A 27,274-nucleotide genomic window follows, 5' to 3' on the forward strand; every position below is an offset into this window, starting at 1 on the left:
ATTTGAATACCAGTGTGTGTGTGTATATATTTTTTTTCACTCACTCGTTCATCTTTTTTCTCACACACCGGGGGGGGGGATGCAATGGTGTGTAATGTAAATTGAAATACTAATGCATGTAATTAACTGTAACATTTATGGTTTGTGTTCTTTTTCTCACACACTTGCACTCTCATTCATTCTGACTTTCATTTCATTTGTTTGACTCATGATTTCTGCACTGCACTCTCTGGGCACCTCAACATACTGTTATTCTTCGGTTGTGGTGCAGGCCAGGAAAGAATGCAGTGATAGTAATAGTAATCATGGCATGTGATGCAAAAAGCAAGTGTATGAGCTTATGTAGCATCAACCAAAAAAAAATAAAAATTTACACAACCATTCCCTCTAAATGTTTGTCCAGTTCCTCCTTAAATTTATTTAACCTATCAACTTGATCTGGTTATCAGCAGTGATCATTCATATATTAAGAATTTGCAGATAAAGGAACCACTAGGTGGCAGTGATCACAATGTACTGATGTGGGATTTACTTAAAAATATAATTACCATCAGGAGTAAAGGAAAGGGTTTTTGCTTCCGTAAAGGTGACTACAGTGGTCTCAGACAGTTTTTAAATTCTGTACAGTGGGATAAACTGATGATGTTACTAACAGCAAATTCTAAGTGGGAAGCATTCGAGGAATTAATCGTGGAAGCTACTAAAAGTTTCATACCTATTAAGAAATATTGTTAAAGGTTTAGGCCTAAATGGCTGTCAAATAAACTACTGAAACTCGTGGCAGAGAAGAAAAATGCATGGGATGCATATAAATTATCAGGCGATAAGGAAGCCTATGGCAGATATAAGCTAGTCTGTAATCGAGTCACAAAGGAGGTTAGGCAGGCGAAGGCAGATTACGAGAAATCTTTGGCAAAGGATGCTAAGAAAAACAGCGAGGATTTCTTTACTTATATAAACTCTAAAAGGAAGAGGACGAATCTGATTGGTGTACTTGATATCGATGGTTCAACTGTTGATGATCCTTCTCAGATAGCAAACAAACTGAATGAGTATTTTGCATCTACATTCACACATGAGGAGTTATTAAGGATTGAAAATGCCAGCAGGTTATCAAATTGTAGCAGGGTGCCTTTAGCCAGCAGGTGGTTAATTGCTGGAACAAACTTCCATCTGTCGTGGAAGTTGATAGGTTAAATAAATTAAAGAGGAACTGGACAAACATTTAGAGGGAATGGTTGTGTGCTTTTTTTTTTTTTTTTTTTTGGCTAATGCTGCATAAGCTCATACGCTTGCTTTCTTGCATCACATGCCACTATTACTACTACTTCCACGACAGATGCAAGTTTGTTCCAGCAATTAACCACCCGCTGGCTAAAGTCAAATTTTCGCACACCTATTCTACAGCTGTCTTTCCTCAATTTGAATTTATGCCCCCTTAGGTTTGTAATCTGAACAAGTGGAAGAATCCCATCAGAATTCATTGTGCTCAATCCATTCAAGGCCTTATACACCTCAATCAGATCACCTCACAGGTGCCTAGTCTTCGGCCGCTGCAATTTGCAGAACTTAAGCATCTCTTGGTAAGAGGATCCCTTCATTCTCTTCACCAAACTTGTTGCCCTTCTCTGTACACGCTCAAGCAAATCTACATCCTTCCTAAAATGAGGCCTTCAGACCTGTATGCAGTACTCAAGGTGGAGCTTGACCATTGCCTTATACAGAGGGACAATCACCTCCTTTTCCCTGCTAGCAAAATTTCTGTATATCACTGACAAAACCCCATGATTTGCTCTTACAGCCTGTCTGCATTGTTCAGAAAACTTCATATCTGACCGCACAATTACTCCCAGTTCTTTTCATTTTCTACCACCCTAAGTGTAGTACCACACAGTTGATACGTTCCTCTGGTGTTAATTCTACCCATATACGATACTTTGCATTTGTTAATGTTAAACTTCAGTTTCCACTTCTCAACCCATCTTCCCAAATTTTCTAGATCCTGTTGCAGTGGCACACTGCCATTACTGTCATTAACAACCCTGCCAACCTTTGTATCATCTGCAAACTTCGACACTAAGCCTGATAAACCTTAATCAAGATCATTAATAAATATACAAAACAAAAGTGGACCCAACACCGAACCCTGTGGGACTCTACTAATAACATTAGTCCTCTTTGTCTTCTCCCACTCAACCATCCTTTTATCTATCGTAGAAACTTACCCTTAATACCATTCTGCTCCAATTTGTACAGTAGTCTTCCATGCGCAACAGTGTCAAAAGCTTTCCTGAAATCTAAGTATATGATATCAAAATTATTTTTTGCATCCAGTTCCTTTGTTACCACATCATATTATCCAATCAAATTCATCAGACAAGACTTTCCCTTAAACCCATGCTGTGTCTGAATTATTGCTGAATTCTTGGCTAGATGGTCCTGCAATGCATCTTTAATCAGTGACTCCATCATTTTAACTGGAACAGAAGTTAAACTAACTGGTCTGTAATTACTCGTGTCACCCTTCGATCCCACTTTGTGAATTGGGGATAAATTTGCACATCTCCAGTCCATGGGGACCTCCCCTTAGTCCAAGGATGCTCTGATAATTATGGCTAAGGGTTTGCTTAGTTCCTTCGACGCCTCTTTTAATATAACTGGATAGATCCTATCCAACCCAGGTGCCTTTCTTATGTTTAACTTCAACAATTCTCCTCCACTTTACTCTCAGTTATTACAAAATCATTAAGCACCCTTAGTGTTTGTGTTGTTAGTAAATGTTTGTTAGTATATAAGTAATGTAAGTTATTGTTAACTTTGTATTCTTTTGGAAAATTACATTTGCTCTTCCTCTCATTCACTCTCTCTCATTCACTCACTCACTCACTCACTCATTCTCTCTCTCTCTCTCTCTCTCTCTCTCTCTCTCTCTCTCTCTCTCTCTCGCTGGGTCACTCTTTCTTTTACCAAAACTGACATTTTTCCCCTTTTGTCATAATTCCTAATTCAATCTTTCACTCAGTGCCCAGCCTATTCATTCTGTCTTTCATTCTCATTCATTGATTCGTTCTACATTGCATCCCCTTTCTACAAGCTTACTGATATTTTTTAGCTAATCTGTTTCCCTGGCTGCCTGATCTCCCTCCCCTACATGGTTACTTATTTGGTGTGTCCCAGATTCCTACACATGGCAGGGTAGTCGTGGGGGGTACCCTGGCCAATCCGGTTTCATCGTCAGGATGCAGAATACTGCTATCCTGACAGTTTTTAAGTCATTGTCTGGGTGTGGTGGGAAACTTGGGCAATTTTTACTATTGATTATTGTTTAATTGCTGGGGGGCTGAATTGCCATTCTTTGGATAGTTCCACACATTTCAAATACTTTCTGGTGAAGGATGTAAAAGCTTTATAGTTTTCCTCTTCTATGATGAACAGATGTTCTTCTCCCTTGGGAAGGGGGGTCCAATCTGTGTTATTAGCTGTGTTCTGGAGATGTCATAAGTCATATAGAATGTGTGCCGAGTCATCAATCAGCCCTAAGTTAGTTTTTGCCTTTAGGGAGCCATGACCTGTCATTATAAATGTTGAAAAAAGTCCAGGGGCATACCACTTAAGTGGCTTTGGGCTAACCATTGCCACCCATGGGGCGCATTATAGCCACAGCAGCTTGGGTGCCATTAAACACCCATAACACACACACCACCCATGGCAGAAACTGTTTTGTAATCAGACCTCAGGTTTCCTGCTCCCACTTTGTTTGCCATAGCTCATGGAGCTTTGTGGCTATTCTTGTTCTTTCAGCATTGAAGGTGTTGGCTGGGCTGTATCAAGGGCTATCCCCATAAATTCTGTGGGTGTGTCTTTTTAAGTCTATAATATAAGCCTCTTTTAGCTACTTCCAGGTGAAATGGGAGAGCTCCAGCCAGCAACTGCAGAGCAGGTTTGTTTACTGTGCGACATGCTCTGGTAATAGTGAGTAGCATTGTCCTTTGTATCGATTCTAATTTATTCCTATTTCTTACTATGGCTAAGCAGGTGAACCACACACTGGCTCCATAGGTGATAACAGGTAGGCACATTGTGCACAGTATATGATTGTCAGGGTCTTTCTTTTGAGCCCCTAGTCTGCTCAGTTGAGCAGACTGAGATAACTGTGGTATGAGAATTTCCCTTCTAATGGTTTTAGTCTGTTTTTTTTTTTTTTAAGAATCCAGAAAACACCTAGTTCAGTTTGTAGTTTTAACTATAATTTTTGTTGGTTTTTCAACTCATTCTTTGTTTTTTTCTGGCAGTTTAATGAAGTCAATGGTTAAGGATCTATTTCTGTTTTTTATACAAGCACATTACAGAGGCAAGAGAAGAAGATAATCAATAGATAAAAGGACGGGATTTTGTTTTTTGCAAAGATTACTACAATGATCTTAGATAGTTTTTAAATTCCTTTCAGGGATTCTTATACTGCTTCTACTGGAGAAAATACTTTTTCAACTCATTCTTTGTTTTTTTCTGGCAGTTTAATGAAGTCAATGGTTAAGGATCTATTTCTGTTTTTTATACAAGCACATTACAGAGGCAAGAGAAGAAGATAATCAATAGATAAAAGGACGGGATTTTGTTTTTTGCAAAGATTACTACAATGATCTTAGATAGTTTTTAAATTCCTTTCAGGGATTCTTATACTGCTTCTACTGGAGAATGCAGAAGCATGGAGGATTGCAAAACCTGCTGTGGATCCTCATGGGAGAAGCAAATATAAAGATTACTAAGAGGAAAAACAGGCACATATACTTTCATGTACACTAATGCTAGGGATAAAGTAAATAAATTTGACAAATTTGAAATATTAGTTAAGTCATCAAATGTAGAAACTATTGGCATGTCAGAAACATGATGCCACTTAGACATAGAGGTTGCAGAATATGAATATGATGCATACAATGTGTACAGACAGGACAGTAGAAAGGGAAGTTACGCTCTTTGTTAAGAAGCATATAGAATCAAAGGTTCTTTCATGAGACGTAAATGCTGTGAAAACAAAAATGCAAACTCGTGTATGTTATAAGCTAAATGGCTGTGTATGCATAATGAAATAACTATGCAGACAAATACAGTAGGCTAATAAATCAGAATGTTTTATAATAGGAATTTTAACTTTCCAGACGTTGGTTAGAACTTGTTTGTTACTTCTACAGTAGCAGAACATTTCTGGATTTACTGATAACTGTTTTCTGTACAAGCATGTTACAGAGGTAAGGGAAGGAGAGGGGCAATAGATAAAAGGATGGGATTTTGTTTTTGCAAAGATGTGTATAGTGACCTTAGATAGTTTTTAAATTCCTTTCAGTGAGACCACTGATGTTACAAATTGCAATTTCGAATGGGAGGCATTTGGGGGAGAATCATAGAAGTTTTTTTTATACCAAAAAAAAAGATATTGTTCTAGGTTTAAACCTAAATGGATATCAAGTGAACTGATGAAACTAGTGACATAGAAGAAAAATTCACGGGATAATTATAAATTATCAGGGGAGACAGAAAGCTAGAGTAAATATAAAAACTAGTCTGCAGCAGTTGCCACTTAAGGGGTTAGGCAAGCTGACGCAGATTACAAGAAGTCTCTGACAGAGAATGCAAAGAAAGGTAGATATGAATGGCATCAGTATTGATGAATCTCTTCAAGTTACTGACAAACTGAATAAATATTTTGCATATTTATTTGTGCATGAAAACGTTTTTAGGGGCAAAAACATAGGGCAAAACAGAATTGTGCCAAATTCTAACTGGAAGACAAATTATTTTGGAAATGGAAAGTGAATAAATTGTTGAAGTTCAATTAAATGAGACACCTGGGGCAGACTGAACCTATCCAATTATAATAATACAACAAAAAATAAAAATTAAGAGGAAAACAAACTTTTATCCATAATGTTTCTCATTTTGTGGGTAGAGTGCAAGGGGCGCAGTAAGTAATTACAGATCTGTAAGCTTGACTTCTGTTCTAGGAAAAATAATGGGATCGAGATTAAAGAAGTAATGCAGGATCATTCAGTTAAACGGTGATTGCAACACTGCTTTGTAATGAGGAAATCTTATCTGACCAAGCTTATCAGATACTATGACAAATCACAAAGGAACTGAAAGTAAAAAAATAATTTTGACATCATGTACTTTGATTTTTGTAAAGGTTTTAGTTTTGCAGATTGCAGTGTCTGGAGACTAGATGTCTGCGAAGTGAACCAGTTGAGGTATTTAAATTGGAATTGCACAAGCTCAGTACTCATGGCATTCTTCCTCTTGTTCAGACTACACACGAGGGGGGGAGGGTAAATTCAAATTGAGGAAGAATGGTTGCAGGAGAGATGTGCAGAATTTGCCTTCAGCCAGCGGGCGAAGCTGTTCCAATTTCTTCTACCGTGGGTGGCTGATTGTTGGAACAAACTTCCATCTGTTGTTGAAGTCAGTAGTTTGAATAAATTCAAAGAACTAGACAAACTATTGGAGAGGATGCACAGGTGATGTGGAAAAGTTTTTTTTTTTTTTTTTGCTGATACTTTATAAGCTTGCTTTCTTGCATCATTTTCCACTACTAATACTGACTGCTATAGAAATTTGTGGCATTAGAGGGAAGTGACCACTATGAATGAAATGATAGTTGAGGGGCAGGAGACAGTCATTATTAATGGCTACTGCTCTTCATAGACTATTATTAGTGGAATCCTTCTAATTCAGTGCTAAGCCCATTATTGTTTTCAGTATTTATTAATGATATTGATGAAGACATCCAATTTTATGTCTAATGTTTGCTGATAATACAAAGGTTAACATTGTGGTTAATGACAGGAATTGGGTGTGCCACTTAAATAAGAACTGCATAAATTAGACAAATGGACTGAAAAGTGGCAATTGAGGTTTAGCAATGATAAATATAAGGTATTCCATAATTCTATAAATATAAGCTAAGTTTGTATTCCTATTTCTCTGTTTCCTTGACTATTTCATGTAGATATTCTTGCTCTCCTCTTGTAGCTTTAAATGAGGTGGTTATAATTGAAGGCTCTGTGTTTCATTTAGTGTCACTACTTCTGATGTCAGTGATTCTATTTTGATAATGCTCCTGATAACCTAATCCACCATTTTTACCATCATGATAACCCAATCCATCATTCAATTTTCAAATGTTGTTGACCTCAGTGAAAATATTCTTCTGTTCCTCTCTTTCAACTCTTTTGCTCCTCCAGTCCATATATTAAGAAGTTTTATTAGTGACTTTTAAAGCTGTTAAATGCATCAAGCTGTTTTCAGACTTACCAGAAATATAATGCAGATAATAAGCTCAGCATTAAGATAATCTGGTGGCAGTTTAACCTTAAAATGGAGAGTGATATCATTTTTGAACCCTAGGATAAACTTATTCCATATAATATGAATTATGTGTGGAAGAAACTCTGGGCTGAGGTGGTTGTTGTTGGTTTTTTTTTTTATGAAAACCTCAAACACGAGAGGTATTAGAACCTGTAGTACTTAGTACCGTGCATGGGTTGGAGGTTGAGAAGGTGAAAGAAGATATTGCTATTTTATTATTGCTCTTATATTATTTCTCCCTGATTGGGGGTTCCACCTCATGATGGGTATTGCTACCAAGTATACAGAGTATATGGTCGAGGAACTCTGACTATCCTACAGTTGTTCAGGATTGTGACTTTCTGGAGTTCCTTGTAGGTGTTTGCTGGTAGACCTGTTGCTGCTAGGCTGTTATGTAGGGTCTTTGGCACCATACCTGTGGTTGATACGATGATCGAGATGGTCGTAACTTGCTGCACATGCCACATCTCTTTGATCTGCTGTCTTAGGTTAGTGTACTTCCTGATTTTTTTCCCCATGGGTTTTCTGCAGGTTGCCAGTGTTGGATACCGCTATGTCAATCAGATAGGTAGCCCTTTACATCTTGTCCACAAGAGTTATGTCTGGTCTGTTGTGCAGGATGGTCTTATCCGTTATTATGGCACGGTCCCAGTACAGCTTGTAGGTTGGGGTCTCTGGTACTGTCTGGGGTTCGTACTTGTAGTTATGGTACACTTTCTTTGGTCAACTGGTGTTTCCTCGCTAGCTTCTGATGTATTATCCTGGCTACCTGGTTGTGTCTATGAGTGTACTCAGTCCGAGAGATCACCTTGCACCCCGTAGTGATGTGCTGGATAATTTCTGAGGCCGGGTGGCATCATCGACACATGTCATCTGACATTCCAGACTCCTTTGCGATGTATTTTCTATAGTTTCTGGTGTTGATTACCTGGTCTTGGATGGCCAGCCTGAATCCTTCAGTCTCGGGGAAGAGCGTATCGCTTCTGAGCCATGCATTGGAAGCAGTGTTATTGATATGATCTTGATGGAGGTCATTGTAGTGTCGGCCATGGAGCGTCGTCTTTGCCCATCTTTCTAGCTTCGTTTTTTGTGCCTTCTGGGTGGGAGGGGGCTCCTCACTTAGGTTGAGTGGGATATACCACTTAACTATCTTCCTTATGGCCTCGTGGAGTGGTGCTGTGTTGTTTTCGAAGTGATTCTTTAGGTTAACTATTGCTGTTTTCTGTTTTTCTGTTACTCTATCAGGCTCCTTCCTCCCTCTTTCCGAGCTACTGTTAGTCTCTCCACTGCTGACTTTGGGTGGTGTTGGCAGCTTTTGGTCATCGTTGTCCTTGTCTTTCGCATGATATCCTCTACCTCGGTGTTAATCCAATCTATGATCCCAAAGGAGTATGTTAGTACTGGAGTTACATAGGTGTTTATGGCTTTAACTGTGTTCCCTCTGTTCAATTTTACTTTCAGCAGGCTTCTGAGTCTCTGATGATATTTTTTGGTCAGGCACTTTTTGATTTCCTTGTGCTCTAACTGCTGAGCCTGCATCATCCCTAGATATTTGTATTTCTCTCCTTCTGTCGTAGCTTCAATCTCTTTACCAGTTAGGCACATTATAGCCATAGTAGCTTATGCGCCTTTAAACTCCCATAACAACAACAACAATCTTTACCAGTCAGCAGCTGGTAGTTTCAGCCGACTAATTTTCCCTGGTGCAGTGTGTGGGTCTTGCATTTGTCTAGACCAAATTCCATCCTGATGTTCTTGCTGAATTCTTCTATTTTCCGGAGTAGTTGCTTCTGGGTTACCGTGTAGAGCTTGATATCATCCATGTACATGAGGTGGGTGAAGGTGTATAGGTTCTTTCTTCCTTCTTTAAGGTTATATCCATACTTGCTGCCGTTGAACATGGTGGATAGTGGGTTGAGTGCTAGACAGAACCACAGTGGGCTCAGAGCATCTCCCTGAAAGATTCCTCTTCTGATGGGGATTGGTTTGGTTGTGATGTTCTCAACCTTAATGGTGGTACTCCATTTCGCCATTGTTGCTCCTAGGAAGTTTGTCATTATCAGATTGACCTTGTAGATCTTCAGGGTCTCTATAACCAGCTGTGAGGTATGGAGTTGAAAGCCTTGTGGTAATCAATGTAGGCCATGTATAGGTTGCGGTGCTTGTTGTAGGCTTGCTCCATAACTGGTTATGCATAACTGGCTGGCTCCATAACTGGTTAGGCATAACTGGCTTGCTCCATAACTGGTTATTCTTGGTTATGCAGCTGGTCAGGATCTTGTACATCGTTGTGAGGCAAGTGATTGGCTTGTATTTCATCGGGTTTCTTGTATCTTTGTCTTTAGGCTTCAGATATGTGACTCCTTCGGTGAGAAACTTTGGGATTGTGCCTTATCCTTCAAGTAAACTGCTCTGCTAGGTGCTTGTGTGTGTAGGTAAGCTTCTTGTACCAGTAGTTGTGGATGTTATCAATTCCTGGAGTTCGCCAGTTGTGGATGTTCCTGAATGACTGTTTTACTTTTCCTTCTTGAATCTCCCACTCTCTCATCTCTTGTACGTCCTTGGTTTTCTTCTGTTGGACTGGTGCTCAGCTGCTATGTCTTACTTCACTGCTCCAGATATTTCCCCAGAACTCCTCGATTGTCTTCTTCTCGGGTGGTCCATTTCCTGTTTTCTCATTTTCTCCCTGTTTCCTGTAGAAGGCTCTTTGGTCCTCATCGAAGATTTGGTTGTTTATATCAGCGTTGTCTCTTGCCGAGTGCGAGGAGGTTCTGCTTCAGTGTGTCCGAACATTCTGCTATTCTCTGATTTCTAGTCTCGTGGATGCTGTCTCTCTTGAGAATACTCTTCACCTTTCCAATCAATTTCTTACTTCTATTACCCTGTTGGTACTGGGTGAACTGAACTATCTTGATTCTTAATTCTTCTATTTTCTCCTGAAGTCTTCTTTTCCAATCTGGCGGTTCCTTCTGTTTTCAGTTCTTCTGCTGCTGTTCTCTCGTTTCTTTTCCAGTAACCCTGGTGGCTGCTATGGCAGCACAGTATACAGCTGTGTGGATAGCCTTCAGCGTGCACCATTGTCAAAGTAATGTGTATTATTTGCCGATTGAGGTGCTCTGTTACTCTCCACAGGATTTTATTTGGCCTCTGCTTAGGTATCATGTGGGTTCTTGTGGGGTCCATTCCTTTGAATTCTGTTAGGGCCTTCTTCCACTAGCCGTTTATTCTGGATATCATGACTTTGTCTCTTTCCACTTTGGCTACTCTGGGTTGTATTTCTTCTTGCTCTTCCTCCTTTGGTTCCATATTGACTATATTCTTTGTTCTTTATAGTCGATCACTCACATCCTGCTTGATTTTTTCCAAGATGGGAGGAGTTATTAGGGTTCTTCGTGACTATGATCCTTCTTTGGTGTGCTAATCGCTGTTCGGTGACCTGAATATCTGGGCATCATTCCAGCCACTTGGTATGTAGCCGCGACCTGTACATTGTCATATCCGTCCCTAACCTTGTTATTTCATAGTATGCTTGCATGCTCCACTTCATGTGTTAGCGTCTTGTTCCTACCCGGGTGGTCACTTGTGCAGGAAGCACTTCCAGTTGTTGTAGGTGGATCGTCTTGCCTTTCTCTTGTGGTAGCCATACGAGGGACGGCTCCACTGTCTTCTCGGTGACTGTCTCCAACCCCTCTACCTAAGGCCCAAACGCGAGTGACTTTATCCTTTCCAAACTTGATGCAGTACAATTAAAATTTCTCTGCGACATCATCCATCTATGGAGGTGGACTTGTTTAGCTTCGGCTTATATCCGGTGGTTTTTTAATTCTTGGAAATGACACAAGATGGCGCCAATATTTGCCTCAGCCGTCACACCAACATTGGGGAAGGTAAGTCCAATGGAGCAACTTTCGTGATGTTTATTATTATTATTAGCCATATGATGCAAGGAAGCGAGAGAGCAAGTCAGAAGTAGAAAGAACTCGCCAAGAAAGAGAAGAATGATGATATCCAGCTCAGGACCTTGGGTGTGCCAAGCCCATACTCACCAGATATAAATCCCTATTGACATCAGATTTGAACTTCTGTAGACTGTAATTTTCAGGAATACATACGAAGAAAGGTTGTTCCAGAAAAGGGCAGATGAATGAATAATGTGGAAGATGAAAAATTGGTTCTGTGAATTTGAAGTTGGACAGTAAATGGACGTTGGCGGCACGTGTTGGGACCATTTTGAAAGACAGAGCAGGAATTATAGAAGCCAATTCACAGGAACAGTGCCCGTGGAAGTATCTGTAGAAAAGGCATACAGCAGAAACAGTACATCTATGAGACAGAGAATGGAGAAACTCTGTTAGAGATGAGTCATTAATTAACCTAACTGCTCTCTTCTAAATGGAATCTAGAAGCCTGAGAGAGGTTTTGGGTGCACTGCCCAAGATGTGGGAAGAATATTCCATAGTAGGGCAGATTTTCAATTTTTACAGAGTGAACAGCTGTTTGGAAGAAAAGTAATGCCGAGAGCAAAAGAAAAAACCAAGTTTTTTAGATGCAGAGGAAGCAATATTTATAATGTGCTTTTGCCAAGGGAGAGATTAGAAGTCAGGGTAATCCCCAAAAGAGATATATCATCTTGCCTAGAAATCAGAGTGTCACCAAAGATAAGCATAGGAGCAGAAGAATCCTTTTTGCAAGATATAAGACAGAACTGAGTTTTAGAAGGGTTGAAATCAACTAAGTTGTCTTTGCCCCACTGGAGATCGGCATTTAAGGAATTGATAGCGGATATTCGAGAAGTTGAAGCTGATTGAGCAGGCCAAGGTTTCTCAAACCAGAAAGTGGAATGCAAGACTAAACTAAATCATCAGCCAAACTATGGATAGGATTTCCGGTCAATGGAAGAAGGTCATTAATATACAAGAAAAGCGTGGGTGAAAGAACTGAACTTTGGGGAATACCACCATTAGTGGAGAAGTTAGAAGATAAACCCATCTCCATCACCCTTAGTGAGCAGTCAGAGAGAAAACTGGATAACCAATTACAAAAAACAGTTGGCAAACCATAAGGTGGAAGCTTGTTTAGAAGACCTTTATGCCAAATACGATTGAAAGCCTTTGAGATGTCAAGAGCAACTGCTTGTGTTTCACTGAACTTTTCCATTGAATTTGTCCGTAAATTGGTAACATAAGCCAGAATATCACCAGTGGATCAACACCGACGGAATCCATACTGGCGATTGTTGATCAGATGGGAGGTTTCTAGACAGTTTAAGAGTTGGCGGTTAATCGATTTCTCCATTACTTTAGAAAGAGTAGAAGTAATTGCTGTTGTTGTTTTGGTTTTTAGGAGCATTAGCAACTAAGGCCATATTGCTCCGGGATATGTGGTGGTCATTCCCTGACCTTTCTGTATTTGGTGGTGACAGGCTCAAACCCCAGTCTAATCAAGAAACGTGATACACACCACTTGGCTACGGAGGTGCCCCAGAAGTAATTGCATGAGAGGATTTGTCACCCTTTTTAGGAACTGATTGGATACAAGCAAATTTCGAAGCAGTAGGAAAAACACCTTTGGAATAAGAAAGTGAAAAAAGGCAGCAAAGAATAGGACAAAGTTCAGGAGCTCTGGTTTTGGCAACAAGTAGAGAAATACCATCAGGACCTGGAGCTTTCTTAGCATCAAGATTCATCAAAATCCTTCTGACATCCTTTTGACTGAAGACCACAGGAGGCATTGAATGGAATGTGCTGGGAATGGTGGGAGGTGTTTTACCAAGATCATTAATACATGAGTTGGAAGAAAAATGGGATGCTAGCAGGTCAGCCTTATCCTTGGCTGAAGTGATAATAGAACCATCAGGTTTTGACAGAGGTGGGAGCAGAGATGGGTAAACGTTGCACCAAATAGCTTTGGCAAGAGACCAGAACATTAGAAAATTTATAGGGACAAATGATGTTACTAATGCAGAAAAAGCTGAGATCAACATGATGCAGTGGGTTCAATTTAAGAAGACCATTGGGAAAAAAGTAATAAATAAAAACATATATACTGGATTTCCCCATGTATAAGATGCACCTTAATTTTGGGGCCCGAAATTTGAAAAAAAATGTATTACATAAAATTATTGAACTCAAGTTTTATTCATCATAAAATTCATACAACTCCTCATAACTTGAATTCAGCACTGTACAAAAATCTTTTCTGAGCCATTTCTGGGCAAAACGTAACCTAATATACCAGTAACAAGTGCGAAACAATGAACGCAAAGACAACAAGCGCGAAAAAGTTCCAAGTTTGCAGATGATACAAAGGTTGGCAGGGTCGTTAAGGACACTACTGACGCTATGCTGCTGCAACAGGATCTGGAAAGGTTGAACAGATGGGCTGAGAGGTGGCAAATGAAGTTTAACATTGACAAATGTAAAGTACTACATATGGGAAACAGTAACCCCAGAGCAACGTATCAACTCTGCGGTACTACACTGACAGTGGTGGAGAATGAAAAGGACCTGGGGGTAATTGTGCAGGCAGATATGAAGTTCTCTGAGCAGTGCAGACGAGCTGCAAGAGTAGCTCATGGTGTCTTGTCAATGATATACAGGAATTTTTCTAGCAGGGGTAAGGAGGTGATTATTCCCTTGTATAAGGCAATGGTTAGGCCACATCTTGAGTACTGTATACAGGTCTGGAGGCCTCATTTCAAGAAGGATGTAGAACTGCTGGAACGGGTACAGAGAAGGGCAACAAGATTAGTGAATGGAACAAAGGGTTGCTCTTACGAAGAAAGGCTTAAGTTTTGCAAATTACAGAGTCTGGAGACTAGGCACCGGCGAGGTGATCTGATAGAAGTGTATAAGGCTTTGAATGGTTTGAGCATGCTCAATGCCAATGGGATTCTTCATCTTGCTCAGAATAATCACCTCAGAGGGCATAAATTCAAATTGAGGAAGGACGGATGTCGGATAGATGTGCGGAAATTTGCCTTTGGCCAGCGGGTGGTTGGTTGGTGGAACCGACTTCCATCACTTGTTGTTGAAGTTGATAGCCTAAACAAATTTAAAGCTCAACTGGACAGGTATTTCGAACGAACAGAGGGGTGAAATGGGAGTGGGGTTTTTTTTTTTTTTTTTTTTTTGGCTGATGCTGAATAAGCTTGCTTTCTTGCATCATATGCCTCTACTAATGCTAATGCTAGAAAGCAGGAAATGCAAGTAAGAAAATCTACAACCACTGTATAAGATGCACCCAGTTTTTAGACCCCAATTTTTTCCAAAAAAGGTGCATCTTATACATGAGGAAATACGGTACAGTAAACCCCCGCTATTCGCGGTTTCGCGATCCTCGATTTAATATAAAATGAAACCTAAAAAAATGTGAATTTTAAAGCGCCGTGAATATTTTCCGCTATAAAAAACATGGGCGTGGCTAAAATTTTCTTTCCCGGTCCAAACAGTGCTCAGTGGGTGGGGGGGAGAGGGGTGACAAAATCGCAAGCGTGGATGTTTCTCGCTAATCCTTGTTCACTATGTGTTATGCACTTGTCATGGAAGGTTTCGTTGTTTGCTTTTAATTTATATGCTTATAAATTGAATAAATTTATCAATTTATAAATTGATATGCTTAAAAAAGTGATAAATCTACCATTTTGCAGTGTAAAACAGACTTTTTCGAGTGTGTTAACAGAACAAAGTGACTTTATTGTGGACAAGTTCTTTCTAACTCCTACAATAATATGGCTACGAATAACAAGAGAAATGTGAAAATATCAAAGAAGGTGATGACATTAGCCAATAAAATTGAGTTATTAGATAAAATTTCTAATGGTGAAAGTGTCTCCTCAGTGGCAAAACATAAAATCAATGAGTCAACGGTACGATCAATCAAGAAGTCGGAAGAAAAAATCCGCCGTAGTGTCCTTGAAAACGCGCTAATTGCTTCAAAAATTTTCTCTGTAACTCGTGATGTTAAATTAGAAAAAATGGAAAAGGCTTTAAATCTGTGGATAGAAGACCGAACTCAAAATAAAATTCCGTTAAGTTCACTCATCATTCGTGAAAAGGAAAAACTCCTTTATCAACACTTTAGCGAAACTAGTGATAGCTCTGGCGGGATAAGTTTTTTTAGCAAGCAAAGACGCTGGTTTGAAAGATTTGTTTGAAATTTCTAATAAATATTACATTTAATATTAAATTGTTTCTTATTTTCATTTCAATGCCATATGCTTGCATTTCACTATGTACTGTCTATGTACATAGTCATATTATGAAGGTACATATAATACATACATAGACAAAATTTTAGACTAGTTTTTCTTATATACAGTGGTACCTCGACATACGAGTTTAATTCGTTCCGTAACCTTGCTCGTATGTCAAATTGCTCGTATCTCAAAGCAATTTTCCCCATTGAAATTAATTGAAATGCCATTAATCCGTTCCAGCTCCCAAAAAACCACCTCAGTTGTTTTTGTTAAGTGTTTTTGAATAAGAAAAATGTACTGTATTTACAAGAAGAAACATTTATTTATAAATAACAAATACGTATTCTATAGAAACATAATAAAAGAAAAGGTGAAGTGCTTACAGAAGCGTATAATTTTCGTCATTGGTCTTCGCTTTTTTGTCACGCTTTGCTCATTTTCACCTGCAGATCGTTTAAAACAACTGTCCAAGGAGGTTTGTTTCTTCCTCCCTTTCAGGATATTGCGGGAATGTGCTAGGCAAGTTTCGTTGAACAACTCCGATGCACGACCAGTTGCAACTTTTTCCGGGTGATTTTTATCCACGAACTCTACAACTTTCTCCCACATTCCCAAGATCTCCTCTATATTTCTTGTAGAGATAACCTTCTCCATCTCTGGCTCCTCTTCAAAACTAATTTTTCGTTGAACCACCATATGCTGCTGCGAATGTAGATCGTGTAACTCCTCGGTTGTCAACTCCTGAGTCTGTTCCTCGACAAGTTCGTTCACATCTCTCTCATCCACCTCCAGACCCATGGATTTTCCCAGAGAAACAATCTCCTCTACCACTGACACTTCGGGTTCCAATCCTTCAAAAGCCCTTTCAGCTACAGCCTCAGGCCACAGCTTCTTCCATGCAGATATTAAGGTCCTCGTTGTAACACCCAGCCAGGCCTGATCAATAATTCTTAGGCATATCACGATGTTAAAGTGGTCCTTCCAGAACTCTCGAAGAGTAAGGTTTGTGTTCTCCGTCACTTCAAAGCAGCGCCGAAAAATGTGCTTGGTGTACAACTTCTTAAAATTAGAAATCACCTGCTGATCCATGGGCTGCAGGATAGGAGTGGTGTTGGGTGGTAGGTAGAGAACCTTTATAAACTTGAACTCTTCGAGTAAATCATCTTCGAGATTTGTTGGGTGAGCAGGGGCATTGTCGAGGACGAGAAGGACTTGCATGGGTAGGTTGTTTTCCTGTAGATATTTTTTAACAGAAGGGCCAAACACCAGGTTTATCCACTCCACAAAGAATTTCCTGGTGACCCACGCCTTCGGATTTGCCCTCCACATTACTTGTAGTTTTTCTTTTAAAATCTTATGTGACTTAAAGGCTCTGGGATTTTCCGAATGGTATACTAGCAGAGGCTTGATTTTGCAGTCGCCACTCGCATTGGCGCAAAGTGCTAGAGTTAATCTATCCTTCGTGGGTTTGTGACCTGGCATCGTCTTCTCCTCTGCCGTTATGTAAGTCCTATTCGGCATCCTTTTCCAGAAAAGCCCTATCTCGTCACAGTTGAAGACTTGCTGAGGGATGTATCCTTTGGCTTCTATCAGTTTGGAAAACGTTTTGATGTAAACCTCAGCTGCCTTCACATCCGAACTTGCTGCCTCACCATGCCTGACGACGGAGTGAATGCCGGTCCTTTTCCTAAAGTTGTCAAACCAGCCCCGACTGGCTTTAAACGAGTCTTCCGATTCCTCGTTTGTGGAAGTGTGTGGGATCTGCTTCAGCAAATCACCGTAAATCGCTCGTGCCTTCTCACATATGATACTTTTTGTTAAGAATCCTCCTTGAAGCTGCTTCTCTGTCACCCACACCATCAGTAGTTTCTCCATTTTCTCATGGAGAGAGGTCCGGAGCTTAGAAATTATTGTAACGCCCTTGGCTGGCGTTATACCCTTTATCAACTTCTTCTGTTTAAGCACAGTACATATCATTGATGTGCTACGCCCGTACATCCTTGCCAAGTCAATTACTCGCACACCTTGCTCATGTTTTTCTATGATTTCACGCTTTAATTCAATAGACATCATCTTCTTCTTCGGACCCATGGTTATAAAAATAAATTTGATAATGTTTTGTAAATGTACAAAAAGCAAAAAATGCGAACCCAACTTATCAAAAATGCTACGAAAACGAGGGAAACAAGCACACAGACTGAGGTCTAATCTGAGGTGGAAGAAACTGTTAGACGCTGCACACGACCCCAACATGCGCCCCGCATGTTGGGGTCGTGTGCAGCGGTGTAGTGTGCGATTCCTCGTATCTCAAATCTTGCTCTCATCTCAAAGCAAAATATCGCTCGCTCGGCGGCTCGTATCTCAAAACACTCGTATATTAGGGCACTCGTATATCGAGGTACCACTGTATTTCATACTTTGGAACCCCTTTATTACTATGGGAGCCATAACTCAGTATTCGCGTTTTCGGTATTCGCGACATTTCTCAGGAACGTAACCCCCGCGAATAGCGGGGATTTACTGTATATAGTTTCTAGAATAACACCAAGAAGAGCTGAACAGTAAAGATTTGCTACACTGGAGGAACATATCAGAGGGCAGTTGATCCTGTGAGAGCTCTCACAAGTATTGACTTCATATTTATGTTGATTAACAGTGCCGTGGCCCTCTCCGGTAAATGTGACACAGACTTCATGAGAACTTTTAAGGTGCATAGGATGATTGAAAATGTCTTTAAATGCTACATTTAAAATGTATACAATCAGTGGGTGATGATAACAACTGAGGTTTCCATCTGAGTATTTAACTCAAGTATTTAGTATTTAACTCAGGTTGACCTCTGTAGCCGAGTGGTCAGGAGCGGGAGTGCAGTGCACACGCTCTTTGAGTAGACCGCAGTTCAAGCTCCTGACTGCTAAATACGGTTGATCTGCCAGCCCGCACTGGACCACCTTGGCAGATTATGGTCCATTTCCCTCACCATGAATTGTTGAGGAGGCTTCCATCGTGCAGTGGGTTGATAATGGCTCCAGTTTTCCTTTTTTTTTTTTTTTTTATTTAACTCAGGGGAGTGTCTGTCCCACAGACTTCCTCTGGGCAGCCTTCAGCATTTTATCTGTTTTGGTCCCTAGTGTTAATAGGTTGTATGCCCCTGCCAGATCTGATGAAGCTGTGCAGGGAGACAGTCTATCTGAAGCAAAATCCAAACCCAAATTATAACTAAGATATTTTAACTGTGAATTTACAGTACCATTTTAATGATTTTTATTTGTATGTATTAATGCATAATGTATTGTTCTTATATATATGAAAATTATACAGTATGTTCTTATGTGTCTGAAAAGTATACAGTATGTAATATGTGCTGCTCTTGTGTATATGAAAAGATATAATGATTAAATTAACAATTAATTTAATCTTGCTTGGTCAGGAATGCAATTCCTGTTATTACATGTTATAAGTCTTCTGTTTTATGCTCTGATTTTCTAATACTAATGATATTAAGAGTAGATCTGAAAACCTGCTTAACAGGATTGTTCTAAGAAATTACTTAAGTTTCTCAGAGCAATCCTGAGAAAAAGTCACAAGTTAGGAATAAATTTGAAAATTGTCTACAATTCTGCCAAGACACAATAGGAGGGAGTATGTGATGAGAACATTGTCAATAAGTTGGACCCTGAAGAGACACTGTTCAGGGTTCACAAGTTAGAATTTTTCTTTGGATGGTCTGTTCTTGATAACAGGGCAGACTATTTTTACAGAGATGGGATGTGCTTAAATAGGAGAGGGTGCAAGAATATTTGCTGATGCTATGGAGACAGTGGTAGGTGATTCAGAAAACTGCTAGCCTTTGAGGTGGGGGAATGCACAGACTAATAGAATCACTACCGCAGCAGCCCAAAAAGTGGGGTGTCAAAGATTACAAGGCCTGTTGGGGGTTATCATGAGACAAACAAATACATGGGTTGTGTTAGGGTTACTAAAAGAAAAGTCAGGTACTTATATGAAAACTTGTATACTAATGCTAGGGTATAAAAAAACAAATTTGATGAATTTAAAGTTCTGGTTAAGTCAACAAATACAGGCATAGTATGGATATCAGAAACATAGTGCCATTCAGGCATGAGCAATGCATAATTTGAATGTGGAGGGTACAATGTGTACAGAAATGACAGGAATGGAAGAGGAAGAATGCTCTTGGTTAAGAAGTAGAATCTAAGGCAGTGCATCCAGATGATATGGATAGTCAATGCAATGTTGAGTTGGTTTGATGTGACATAAGCACTGGCAAAACTAAAATGAGAGTCGGAGTCTGCTATAGGCCAAATGACATGATGAATATAATGAACAACTACACAGACATGTAGAGTGGGCCAGTAGATTGGAATGTAGTGTGTGTGTGTGGGGGGGGGGTATTTTGACTTAACAGATATTGACCTTTTTTTTTAGTAGTTGTTGGCGCATGGGCTTCTGTGGCCATAATACACCTCCCAGGGTTTTTGCAGTACTTTGATCCAAGCTCGAGGCGGGATTCGAATCCGCAACCTTTGGGTTGCCAGGCAGGCATTTTACCCATTTTACCCACCCGGCTAGCCCGGTCGGCCAGATATTGACTGAAACTTGGGAGTCTGTCACTCGCAATAGCAGAAATTTTCTTGGTTTGTTGGATGACTGTTTTCTGCAGCAGTGTGTTAGATAGGCAACAAAAAAAAGCAATACTCGTGATCTGATTATCAGCAGTGATTCTTCATATGAATATTAAGAATACTAGATGTTATGATTGCTGCCACCTAGTGGCAGCAGCGATCATAATATATTCATGTGGAATCTACTTAAAATATAACTGCTGTCAATTGGTAAAAGGAAGGGATTTTGCTTTCATACAAGTGCCTACAGTGGTCCTAGACAGTTTTTAAATTACTTTCAGTGAGATCAATTGACGATGTTATCAAAACAAATTATAAATGGTAAGCTCTTAGGTAAGTACTTATAGAAGCTGCTAGGCTTTTTATACCAAGAGCTTAGACCTAAATGGATATCAGATGAACTGCTTGAGATGATTATAAATTAGAAGCAGATATTGAAAACTACAGTAAGTACAAATTAGTCTGCAGTGAGGTCACTGAGGGACTAAGGTAGATTATGATCAATGGCTTAACTATTGATGATCCTATTCAGGTTAATGACATACTTAATAAAAATTTTGCATCTGGTGTTTCCATCTCTGTAAAAACTATTTCCCAGATGAAAGTAGATCAGAACTTGTTTGATCATTTACACAGTAGCAGAAATTTTCTGGATTTATTGGATAACTTTTCTATAGTAGAATGTTAGAGAGGCAACAAGACTATGCAATACTCTTGATGTGATTATCAGCTGTGAGTCATCAAGAATATCCAGATAAAGAAAGCACTAGATTGCAGTGATCATAATATACTGATTTGGAACATATTAAAGATATAACTACTGTTGAGAGGGAAGGGATTTTGCCTTTGCAGAGACAACTACAGTGGTCTTAAATAGTTTTTAAATTCCTTTCTGTACCCCAAGGTTATAAGAGAACTAAATGATTTTGCTATAATTGAGAAAAAAGTGGAAGAGAAATTGTCAAAGCTAAAAGTAAATAAGACATCTGGGGTTAATGGAATCTATCAACTTATATTAAAAGAAGCAGCAAAAGAGCTAAGCAAACACTTAGCCATAATAATAATAACTAGGGGGGCTCCGTCCCCTGCTCGCTTTGCTCAGGAACCCCCACTGATGTAGACTCGAATGAGAAAACTTTCGCGTCTACATTAGTCCTTTTCACTCTTTTAGCTTGTTCCATCAATGCTTCTCCATCATCATAAATGTAGATTTGGTGAAATTGTGGAACATCTCTAACAGATATTAAACTCGTCGTTTCTTTCACCATGGTACCTCCTCGTATTCGCATCATATAAGGGCTGCCGCCACCTTGAAAGTCCATGTTTTCGGCATTAAAGGATATGAAGGCTTAAGACATTGTTGTAGACTTGAACGTTTTCTCGGAAGTGTCTCCCTTTTTCTGTGTTGTCAAACAAAGTCTTCAAAGCATCTGGATAGATATCTGCCATTGGCAAACATACCTTCCGTGACAACACAAATGTGCGGCTCTTCCGAGTTTGCCATGATAAGATAATCCACTGCAATGTTGACATTCATCTACCATATCCCTTAAATTGCAATATGATACTTCAGTGGTTTCTTCATTATCAGGATCTTGTGAAGATCTTATGTTACATCTGAGCCGTTTAATGGTTTGCTGAGTTTTGGCCTGTTTTTCACCCATATTAGCTATCTACTTCCTGTAGTGTTGATTTTCGACATGTTTCTCTCTATATCTTCATGAAGACTCATGACGGCATCATTTTCTCTCGGAATCAGTGATTGGCAATCTAGGTCACTGTATTGTGTTGATTACTATGTTAGTACATTTAATTAACAAATCAAGCATCACGGATTCCAGACACACCTGTCGAAACCCATTGATCGATATCTAATCAGGAAATGACCTATGTAATGCATGAGCAATATTGTTGCATCAAAAAGAACAGGACTAAAATATTTACAAGCTATACAAATATTTAAAATATTTACAAAATACTAAACTATTTACAAATATACTAACTGTATCAGGTCTCTTCATCAGCTAACATTACAATGGAATGGCAAATGATGCCGAGCATGATCATGTATTAGACAGTGAACCACATGCACAAGGTTGGTGAGCGTTATGGAGGCAGTTACGGTCCGAATAAGTGAAGTAATTGCCCCGTCCTCTTCTCCCATTGGCTCAAATAAATATCACTAGGAGGAAAACTTTTTTAATGTATAGAGAGATTATTATCATTATTAATGGCATATGATGAAAGGAAGTGAGCTTATAAAGCATCAACCAAAAAAAAAAAAAAAAACCTACACCTCCCGTTTTGCCCATTTATTCCCTCCAATAGTTTATCTAGTTCTTCCTTGAATTTATTTAAACTATCAACCTCCACAACAACAGATGGAAGTTTGTGCTAACAGTCAACCATCTGCTGGCTGAAGGCAAACTTAGTCACATCTATCCTGCAACCATCCTTCCTCAATTTTAATTTTTAATTTATGCCACCCCCTCTCATGTGTGTAGTCTGAGCAAGAGAAAGAATGCCATCAGCATTGAGCATGCTCAGTCCATTCAAAGCTTTAAAAACCTCAATTAGATCACCTCGTAGGTGCTAGTCTCAAAACATTGCAATTTGCAGAACTGAAGCTTGTCTTTTACCAAGACAGGCTTCCACCCATTCGAGACGTTCTGAAAATGAGACTTCCAGACCTACATACAGTACTCAAGATGCAGCCTAACCATTGCCTTATGCAACGGGATAATCACTTCCTTGACCCTGCTAGCAGAGTTCCTGTATATCACAGACAAAACTCCATGAACTTTCCTGGCAGCCTATCTGCATTGCTCAGAGAACTTCATATCTGACTGCACCATTTCCCCTCCCAGTTCTTTTTCATTTTCTACTGCCCTGAGTGTAGTACCACACAGTTGGTATGTTAATCTGGGATTTACTGCTACCCATATGTAGTACCCTGCCATTTCTCAGCCCATTGGCCTAATTTGTTTAGATCTTGTTGCAGCAGCTTACGCCGATTAGTCATTAACTGGCCTACCAACCTTTGTATCATCTGCAAACTTAGACATTAAGCCTGAATATAGAAATCAGCAATGGGCCCGGCACTGCACCCTGGTGGACTCGGTTAATAACATTATTGCATGATGCGCATTGTCTGTTAGTGACCACTCTCAGTCTTCTCCCACTCGACCATCCCTTTATCCAGAGTAGTAACTTACCCATAATGCCAAACTGTTCCAATTGGTACAGTAGTCTTTTATGTGTAACAATATCAAAAGCTTTCCTGAAATCCAAGTGTTTCTGTATCAGAATGCAGTAACAAAGGAACTGGAATGCATCCAGTTCCTTTGTTACTGCATTATAATATCCAGTCAGATTTGTCAGACAAGATTGCCCCTTAACAAATTCATTGTGACTGCAGTATATTCCTGTAATTCTTTAACAGGAGACTCCATTATTTTCCCAGGAACAGAAGTTAACAGGTCTCTAATTACTCATGTCACCCTTTGATCCCTTTGGGAATTGTGGATACACTTGCACCTTTCCAGTCCATAGGGTCCTCCCCTGAATCCAAATGTGCTGTCATAATTATGGCTAAGGGTTTGTTTATCCTTGCTGCTTCCTTTAATATAATTGGATAGGCACCATCACCACAGGCACCTTTACTGATGTTAAGCTTTAACAATTCCTCTTCCACTTTCAGTTATCACATAATCATCTAGCTCCCTGTTAAGATAAACTTCTGGCATCCCCTACAGGGGTGGCAAACCTTTTTAAGGGTGCGTGCATTCAACATTTGGTTAAATATTTTAAAAAACTACCCTCGCATGCCCCTCAGAAGATGATATTCAAGACATTTAATCACGCAATTTTTATCACAGTTTTGTGAGTACACCTCACCACTCCAACTTCAAACAAATCACTGCATGAACACAGCTATTTACTGAATGGTGTAACATCACTATGTGCCTGGCAAAGAGAACAGGCATCATAATCTGCTAATCTGCCTCTCTCCATGCCCCTCCTCCCCAAGTAACTTATTATATGCTAGTTTTGCTTATTGTCATTAACTTACTTATTGAATACATATTGCTTATATGGATTTAATAAAAATTTAACATTTGATTTTCAGTCTTTGTTGGTAATCCTTAAACAGGAATAACAGGCATGAAGGAAAATTCAAACTAATTTTTTAACTCTTCAAATTTGGTTGCAAAGAAAATAGAATGTATGTACTGTTAGTACATATATGCTAATGTATGCACTAAGTACATTATATATTCAGTAGTGCATATACCATTAGCATTTATATCATTAGCTTAAATAAGTTTGGATATATGTGTACTGCTGTGCATATGCTAAACAAATTAAAAACATACTTTAATCTTAACAAGCATAGGCTATGGCAGCATTTCCCAATCTAGAGTTGGGTAGAGGGATTCAGAGTTCTTCAGAAATCATAAAAAGCATGTTTATCAATGCATTAAATCTAAAACAAACATTCCTGGAGTTTCGAAGTCTGGAATTTTTTTTGGGATGCTCTGAATTCCACTTGCTCAAAAAATTTATATTTATATACAGTTTTGCCACCCCTGCCCTATCCTAAGGAATTCTTCATGTCAGACACAAAATACCTATTCAATTTGTCAGCAACCTGAGCCGGATCATCAACAGGCAACCCACTGACATCAAGTGGCCCAATGTGGTTCAACCACTTCCTTCCACTATTAATATAAGAATAGAAGTCTTTGCTGCTTTTCTTGTAATTCTTTGCCAGACACTTCTCGTAATTTGCCTTAGATTGCTTAACCTCCTTTGTGACTTGATTACAGTTGCCATAGGTTTCTGTATCACCAGATAATTTATATGCATTTTCTTTTTACTCAGCCACAAGTCTCATCGCTTCATCTGACATCCATTTCAGTCTAAGCTTAGAATAGTATTTCCTAGCTGGTATGAAAAGCCTATTGGCTTGTACAATTACTTCCCTGAATGCTTCCCGTTTAGCATTTGCTCCTGGCAACATCATCGGACAGTCCCACTGTATAGAATTTAAAAACTGTCTAAGACCACTGTAGTCACCCTTACAAAAGCAAAAAGTCCTTCCCTTTTACCCTTGACAGTTTTGTCTTTGAGTCCCACATTAGTCCCACGTTAGCATGCTGTGATCACTGCCACTCAGAGGGTCTTTTACGTGCGGGATCTTAATGCATGAAGAGTCACTGCTGATAACCAGATCATGGGTATCACTTCTCTCATTGCTTCTCTAACGTGCTGCTGTTGAAAACAGCCATCCAATAAATCTACCCAAGTCTTGCTAGTATGTGGGTGACCAGTCCATAAATTCTTGCCAGTATCCAGAAAGCTAAAATTCCCATTGTAAGACATTCTGATTTACTGGCCGACTCTCTTTCTATAGCTGTTTATTATACTTATCACAGTCATTGGGCCTATAGTACACACCTACTCTCATTTTTGTTTTCCAAGTGCTTATGTCACACCAAACTGACTCAAAATTGCACTGGTCATCCATGTCAACTAGATGCACTGCCTTAGATTTAATATGCTTCTTAACTCAGAGAATAACTCACTCCACCCCACCTGCCCTGTCTGTCCTTGTATACATTGTACTCCCCATATTCAAATTCGGTATTGCATGTCTGAGTAACACTGTCTCTGCCGTCCCTACAATGTCTGCATTTGATGACTTAATCGCCACTTGAAATTCATCAAATCTATTTACAGTGCTCCTAGCATTAATGTATGTGCAAGTATATATGCACATGTTTCTTACTCTTAGTTAACACAGCCCATGTATTTACTTGTTCCATGATGACCCACAACAGGGCCCAAAATCCCATACACCTTGCTTTCTGGGCTGTTGCATGTTCTACTGGACGTAGTGCAATTATCACTTTTATTAGCCTGTGTAAAAATAGTCTCCCCTGTTAACAAGCACAGACCACGCTAAGAAAAATTCTATCCCACAAGCCTTGTACATTCTCTCCAGGGCTGAATTGATTGATAAGGCTCTCAACATGTACTCCCATCTATCGTGTCTGGGCAGAATTACAGACACTTTCAATTTCAGTCCTAACCCTTAACATTTTCCTAACATTGCCCTATACTTGTTAAGTATGAAAGCTATAAAAACATGTTGGGCATAGCCTCTTTTGTGCTTAGCTGTTGGCAAATTGAGTTTGCTATTTAGAAAGCAATATACTTCTTTGGAGCTGTGCTATTTATTTAGATTAGTATAATACCAAGGCAACTCGTGGTAAAATACATCCACAATATGAGATTGATGCACTAAGTAACAAACCTAGTTTGCTCATAGCTATGTACAAAAAGAGACTATGCCCAACAATTACTTTAATCTTAATGCAGCATAGCTTTAATTCCAATTTAATCTAATTGCTATTTTTTCTCAAAATTAAATTTCCCACAGCAATGCGTCGCTACCAAACTTACTGTTTTTAGCCATAATTGGGAAGTCAGTTACAGTTTTTATTTGTTTTGCAGGTAAATTCACTAAAAGAAGCTATAGAATATCAGAAAAATCATTATGGTAAACTAATAAGAGAACTGATGAATAAAATAGATGAAGAAAAAAAATTAAGGCTAGCTCTTCAAGTAGAAGTGGACCGTGTAAAAAATTTGACTGCCACTGTTTAATATATATTATGCAGAGAGAAGGACTGCAGCATTGTACAATCATTCATAGCTTTGCCATCCACTCATGGTTTTTTTTTTTAGGTTGATGTTGTCGTCTTCTCCTCACTTCATCATCCAGTTGCCTGCTGTTGGGATTTAAAGTTGTGGTTAAACATTCCATTATGTTATTGCAATACCTGCTTGTTAAAATATGTTATTGTTTAATAGGGACTTGTGTTTTGAAAAGAAAATTCACAAGTATCGAAAGTTTTTTTTTTTTTTATTAATAAAATTTTATTAAATCAGTTTTAAATAGTTTCTAATATTTCTTAGAATCGTGGTAATATTTCTCTTTATTAATATGAAGAATAATATATATTATTTTCTCATTCAAGGGTTGCACTAATTTATAAACTGC

The 27,274-nt window shown here is 39.2% G+C and overlaps 1 protein-coding gene across 1 annotated transcript in view; it reads left to right on the forward strand.

The window, feature by feature from the left end:
- The window catches only part of LOC150091374 (SH3 domain-containing kinase-binding protein 1-like), a 393,836-nt gene extending 366,872 nt beyond the window's left edge, over positions 1-26,964 (forward strand). Inside the window, exon 15 of the mRNA XM_090383547.1 lies at positions 26,725-26,964. Coding sequence (XP_090239673.1) covers positions 26,725-26,877 — 153 coding nt within the window. The 3' untranslated portion in view covers positions 26,878-26,964. The remainder of the gene's footprint in view (positions 1-26,724) is intronic.
- Positions 26,965-27,274: the final 310 nt, after the last annotated feature.

The sequence above is a fragment of the Mastigoproctus giganteus genome, chromosome 1 (assembly GCF_048544385.1).
Source record: "Mastigoproctus giganteus isolate SK-2022 chromosome 1, ASM4854438v1, whole genome shotgun sequence".
Classification (NCBI taxonomy): Eukaryota; Metazoa; Arthropoda; class Arachnida; order Uropygi; family Thelyphonidae; genus Mastigoproctus; species Mastigoproctus giganteus.